The sequence below is a fragment of the Myxocyprinus asiaticus genome, chromosome 6 (assembly GCF_019703515.2).
Source record: "Myxocyprinus asiaticus isolate MX2 ecotype Aquarium Trade chromosome 6, UBuf_Myxa_2, whole genome shotgun sequence".
In the NCBI taxonomy this organism is placed as follows: Eukaryota; Metazoa; Chordata; class Actinopteri; order Cypriniformes; family Catostomidae; genus Myxocyprinus; species Myxocyprinus asiaticus.
The window spans coordinates 26,306,030-26,312,370 of record NC_059349.1 but is presented as its reverse complement, the minus strand read 5'-3'; the positions used below and the strand labels follow the sequence as shown (position 1 = coordinate 26,312,370).

Genomic DNA, 6,341 nt, shown 5'->3' with positions numbered 1-6,341 from the left:
GACAAAAATGCTCTCACAAAGTTCAGTCAATGTATGATAATTTTGTTTAATCAAGCTGTCATACACAAGTATTTAAAAACACAAAGATATTCAGATGAAAACTGTCCATGGTGCAGTTTAATGTGTTTGTATATCAGACCACCTGATATGTTTCAAGGCCTAAATGAGGTAATATTAGTCATTCAGAAGATGTATAATAAGGCTAGAAAAATTACATCTCACAACAAGTACCAATACCACATGCTGTCACCTGTGAAACATACACACCAGAGCCCTGCTCCAGAAGACAGAACAGGCGGTGACAATTTCTAGCCAAAATCGGCCTTCGTAACAAATGTAACAGATATATCCAATCACTCCTCTTTAGTGTAAAGTGAGCAGCTCAGGTGTGTTGACAATTTCAAACTGATGCATTTCAATCAAACACCATTTGATCATCTATTTATGTCCCAGACAATAAAGGTATTTTTTTTTGGTCACCATAATGTGACTTCATTACCAGTTTATCATTAACTGGTAAAAGCCTGAAAAACAAAAAGCAGTAGAAACCATGTTATGATCAATTACAACAAGACACAGTCTTCTGTATGAGGATGAACTACCATGTAAAAAAAAAAAATTCACTGGTTTTATACCTGAAAAATACATGACTACTTCATTTGTCATCCATTTGACTTCTCAAATGCAGAATGTGTGTTGGATTAAAATAAACATACCTGAAGAGGTAAGTCTTGGGTTAAAGCATTTAAACAACAAATACAGTTTGCAATTATTGTGTCAAAAAGTTGTTACAACTTTTGTCAATTTCAATCTCAGTTCAAAGAAATTGATTATAACTGATAGGGTTAAAGAGCTAAATATATGCCCCATCACTGTGGCAAAACAGGTTGACTTGATTTCCGGGGGCCTCCAACAGTAGTCCAAAGTGACTGATATAATTTGGGTGTGAACATGAAATATACCCTAATGATCTTATTTGATCTAAACTTATTCTAAAAATGGCTAGCTGCAATAAAACACATTCTGGCCTTGTTTTATTCTTCAACCATTTTCCACTAAATAACTCGCTATAAAACTGTACCTAACATCTTACCTTTGGCTGGGAGATTACAAACTGTCCTCAAATATTATTTTTTTTGTCCTCAAATATTTCATCTTTTTTTAATCAAACTTTAAAGAATGCTTTTTCAAACAGTTCACAGAGCATAGATCAAACCATCAGCAACATATTAGTGAATTGATAATTCCCATAGTATGGCCCAGTTGCATTTGGCAATATCAGATGTGAATGCATGAATGCAAAAAAATTAAATTAGGCATCCAGAGATCCCCAGTAGTTTGCCAAAGTAGTCTGGTGGCTGACTGGCTCTGTGGTCACATCTGACAATGACTACTGTCAAGGAACATAGGGCCAACTGATGGAGCTGCCAGAGAGCTGCATGTCACGGATGAGTGTCTCGATGGGTGTCTTCCCTACGAGCCGCATGAAGAAGAGCTGAGAGATGAGGTTGGCGGGCACCGCCCTTAGAGCGGGCAGTCGCAGAAGTAGGCGCCCAAAACGCTGGGGCTGCCCAGGGTACTGCATGCGTTCGTATTCAGTCAGGGCCACCTGAGCTTTTTCCTGAAGGCTTTCGACATGAGCTGGGTCTGTAAGCCCACATGCATCTGAGAGCAAACATACAAAAGAGACTAGATTTTAATAACAGGGCACAATAAAATCAAGTGATTTTACAAGATATGCTGTTAAAGGGATAGTTCTCCCAAAAATGAGTCCTGCAATAATTGACTCACCCTCATGTTATTCCAAACCTGTATGATTTTCTTTCATGGAACACAAAACAAGTGGTTAGGCAGAATGTTAAGGACTAACAGCATCAGTCCCCTTTCACTTTGATTGTACGGTAAAAAAATTAGCAGTATCAATATTTTTCTAAATTTATCCTCATGTTCCATGAAAGAAATTAAGTCAAGGCAGGTCTGCAATGACATGAGGGTGAGTAAATGATGACAAAATTTTCATTTTACTTTAAAAGGACTGACAGCCTTAGTCACCATTAACTTTCATTGTATGGAAAAAAGATTCAATGTAAGTGAATGGTCACTGAGGCTAACATTCTGCCTAAAATCTCCTTTGTGTTCCACAGAAGAGAGAAAGTTATAAGGGTTTGAAATGACATGAGGGTGAGAAATTTCCATTTTTGAATGAACCATCCCTTTAAGGAATTTTTATATTTTTATAAACTTATAATGTGGTGATAAGAATTTGTTTTAGCCCTTACACCAAATTGACTTTTTTTTTTTTTTTTAAGGGTTTCACAATGCATTTAGGAAACAAAGTGGAAATCAGATTGCTCATGTATTATCCAGTAGAGGGTGCTAGTATTACATTAGAAACTAAACTGCCATCAGAATACTCATTATCATTCTCAAACATTATGTATATAATACAAATGTTTCTGTGAATCAAATATGATTGTGTCAATGGAGTTAAATCTGAGTAGTTTGGTTGATTCACCTGGTGAGAAGAGAGCTAAGGCCTTGAGACAGCTGTACTCTGCTGAATCCACTTGCAGGCGGGACAGCTTCTCCACTTGGTCCTGTAAGACACGCACCTGGTCCATGAAGGACACCACCCTTTCAGCAGACATAGGAGAGGAGTGAAAGCCTGCGGCAGCGAGCAGTGGGGCCATGTGCAGGGGCAGAGCAGATTGTGCTGCATTTAGAATAAACAGTTCGCTCCAGCTGAGCCGCAGCAGGGCCACCTGCTCAGACACAGGCAGCTCAGGGAAATAAGGAATGTTTCGGGCCCACTCGATGGTGCTGAACAGGAGTCTGGCGGCAAGCTCACAGATGCTGTCGATTCCCATGGTGGATCCACCACCCCCCTGCATCTGCTGGCTGTACTGGTGGCTGAAGCGACTGTTGGGATACGGCTCGGCCCGTAGGAGCTGGGCGATGAGCTCTGACACTGGCTGCCCGTTGTAGAACTCATTCACACCACTAACAGTGTTACCGCCCACTGGAGTTGTGGATGGGCTGAGACTAGAATGCGAAGGTGGGATACGACCACGCTGAACTGCTAAAGGAAGAGAGGGAAGAGAGAGAGGCAGAGTTGTGATGGAAATGAAACATTTAATAGATGAGTCAAAAGTTCCTGTCCTTTGCTAACACACAGCATGGGACATCTGGCAGAGAGTCAGAGGACGGCCGAAAGGATTATAAACATTTAATTCCTGATTATTCAAGGAAAGAAGAGCTCAAAAAATTTCCTTGGGGGAATAAGGAAACTGGAAACACCACCTCCTAGACCAGGGGCTTTCAAACTGGGGACCGGGGAAATAATTACAGAGAGAGAAAAAAAGCGGGAGAGTCTGTTAAGTTTTTTCAAACTGATAACTTGTGTTATATGAGTGTTGACCGATTCAATAGAAGAATTGTCTTATAAGAGTCATTCTTTCTTGACTCACACTCATCTCTCAATACATTTGTGCAGCCAGCTAAGACAATGTAATAGAGCTGTTCAGGTTGTAGTTCAAAAACCCCGGAAGAGAATTTGCATTTTCGAGCCATAGGTTCCCTCTGGATATTCCTATGGCAGTTTTGGATTTATGAGTAAAATAAGGTCCGCGGTAAAAATTACTTTAGGATACTTGGACATTTTGTCAAAGTCTTTCTAGCAAGTCAGTCCACTGGCGGCCATCTTTGGAATGCTACCGGGAAGCATTCCAAATTTTTTATGTTTCTAAAAGGTGATTGGCTCTTTTACCTGGAAGACGGGACTTCCTCGGTTGACCGTTCCAATTTCTCCCATTTATTTTAATAGAAGTGGCCCATCTCTGCTTATTAGTCTCTGGTTTTGTTCTACAACATAACAGACACACAGTCATACCCCAAATGTGAATTTTGAAGCTGCCATGCTTTTTTTAAAAAAAAAAATATATATATATATATATATATATATATATGTGTGTGTGTGTTTCAAAACAACTTATGTTGTAGAACAAAACCAGAGACTAATAAGCAGAGATGGGCCACTTCTATAAAAATAAATGGGAGAAATTGGAACGGTCAACGGATTGCTGTAGAACAAAATGTCCAAGTATGTTTAAGTAATACACTGAAAAACAACATTATAAAAACCCATAGGAAATTCCAGAGGGAACCGCATGGCGAATTAGTCTTCCGGGTTCGCCTATAAAATTGATGTCACAGCTGAACAGCTCTATGGAAAAACGTTTTATCTATTTGTTTTATTTGTATTACCGCTGCTGTACTGCCACTAAATATGGATCCAGGAAACACTGCTAAAAAGAATTTATGCTTATGAAAATGTTGTACATAAAAGGACTCCTAAATTTGCTTGAACCAGTTATTATAATCACAACAGTCAAAATCAGTAAATAAGATATACACCCCTCTTTGTTTACAGTACACTCTATATCATGTTGTCAAAACAACTGATCAGGTGACCCAGTCAGTGCATACTTGAGTTTAACCAGTAACTGCCAGCTGTGCCTTAAACAATGATGACTTGTTCAATCATAACCAATGTAGGAGTGGAAATAACAATGACTGAGAGCCATAATGGCTTGTTTTGTGATGCGGGATAGATATTTACCTTCTTTACGCATTCCCACTCGGAAACACTTCTTTAGACGGCAGTATTGACACTGGTTGCGATGATGTTGGTCAATCTGGCAGTCCCGATTTGATCTGTGAAAAGCACCAAAAAAGCTTCATGTTTCACACTGAAATTAACATCATTCTGTTAATCTGTTCAACCACCAATATGTATGGTATACACGTTCACTGGAAATGAAAATAGTTAACACTTACAACTAGCACATAAATAAATATTCAGTAGTTTAAATTCTCTGTTACCTGCAGGTATAGTTAAGGTTTCGTCGGACGCTCCTTTTGAAAAAGCTCTTGCAGCCCTCACAGGTAAACACACCATAGTGTTTTCCACTGGACTTGTCACCGCAGACCACACAGTCCACCACGCACCCCTTATCATCCTCCCCGGCCTCCATGTCACTGCCGCCTCCTTGCAGTGACCCGTCGTCCTCATCTCCCCTCAGGTAAGCCTTGTCACCAAGTCCATTAGTATCCCCATTGGGATCTCCCCATCCTCCTCTCACCATGGCCATTGCTTAGTTCTGAGCCCGAACCGAGGAGGAAAACGTGCCGTTTCGGCTGACACCTTTTTTGATAGCTGTGTGTTCTAAAAAGAAAAGCTACGAAGGCTTCTGAATCTGGAAATTGTCCGCTGTCTCATCTGACACATTGAGGCTCAGACACACATCCTGAGTCAGTAGTCAACTTTGTTCTTGGGGCAGTAGGCTGTGAATGCTGTTTTGCGTTCTTGCCTTATCATATTTACTTTTTATTGGGCCTTCTTTACCTCAGAAACCGTACAATGTGTACATTATTTCTATAATTAAGTTTCCAATTCAATCAAGAACCTGTGAAAGAAAACATGTTACTCAGGGCATCATTCTTAAAACATGTCAAGCAATAGTCACAGCTTAACCAGTCTCTTCAGACCTTGCTGTATATAATCATTTCTATATTTGATTTTTTTTTTATATATATATTATTTAAATGAACATTACTTGCCAAAACAGGTTACCAAAGAATTTCCTCAAATGTCTAAACCTTTCAAAATAGCTTGCCAGCCCAAGTAATGAAGATCAAGCTACAAGCACACACAACTGATATTACATATAGTAAATGTCTTAAAAGCATACCAAAACAAAAAATAAACTTACACTTCTCAAAATATATAGGTATAAAACAACGCCAAGTTAAAATACACTATTTGCTCAAGGAAGTGCTCACTGTGCTTGTTTAATGTGAAATAGGGACAGACTTTTGGAGTCCCTCTAACAGTTAGGGTACCGCTCATCAGAAACGAGTGAATCAAAAACGACACGGGTTAACCCCTAACGATATTTCGTGCTTACGGTTTCGACGTGTTCACGAGCTAAACGTCCGTTTCTAGGTTATGAGAGCAAGCAAAATACATGCGGCCTAAACTCCAGCGCTCTTCCCCGTGTAACGAGCAGGGGGATGGGTGGAGCTATAGCTTTAGCGACATACCTCACTCGAGACTTCGGCAATCACTGTATTTTTGCTTACTTTTTATGGACTTACGCGTAAGCTAGCGAACAATTCATAGCAGCGAAACGCCGGAATGTTTCAATATTCCTACCTGCGTGGAGAAGTGCTAAAGTCGCTTGGGCTGGAGAACGACAGAAGACAGCGCGAGCCAGTGTCCAGTAAAGTGCGCGCGCCGCCGCGTGCCTGCACGTGTGCGCGTACGTAGTGTGTGTGTGTGT

General features: G+C 40.3%; 1 protein-coding gene across 3 annotated transcripts; it reads right to left on the bottom strand.

Annotated features, from left to right (window-relative positions):
• Positions 1-26: 26 nt before the first annotated feature.
• On the bottom strand, positions 27-6,341 carry LOC127442260 (nuclear receptor subfamily 2 group F member 6-like). Of its 3 annotated transcripts, none has more exons than XM_051700139.1 (5): positions 6,215-6,341; positions 4,882-5,465; positions 4,619-4,713; positions 2,516-3,079; positions 27-1,665 (listed from the first exon to the last, which is right to left on the bottom strand). In XM_051700139.1, exons 2-5 carry the CDS (start codon positions 5,148-5,150, stop codon positions 1,397-1,399), a joined length of 1,197 nt encoding a protein of 398 aa, XP_051556099.1. In that variant the 5' UTR covers positions 5,151-5,465; positions 6,215-6,341; the 3' UTR covers positions 27-1,396. The 3 variants fall into 3 exon arrangements, with proteins under 3 accessions (XP_051556099.1, XP_051556101.1, XP_051556100.1); XM_051700141.1 differs by having other exon boundaries at positions 2,516-3,076; XM_051700140.1 differs by lacking the exon at positions 6,215-6,341 and adding an exon at positions 5,772-6,199.

Coding starts and splice junctions, on each gene's coding strand:
- LOC127442260 (XM_051700139.1), bottom strand. CDS start 5,150: ATGGCCATGGTGAGAGGAGGATGGGGAGATCCCAATGGGGATACTAAT. Junction 3,080..4,618: donor AGTGGGAATGCGTAAAGAAG/GTAAATATCTAT, acceptor CTCTTCCTTTAG/CAGTTCAGCGTGGTCGTATC. Junction 1,666..2,515: donor CTTAGCTCTCTTCTCACCAG/GTGAATCAACCA, acceptor GTTTGCTCTCAG/ATGCATGTGGGCTTACAGAC.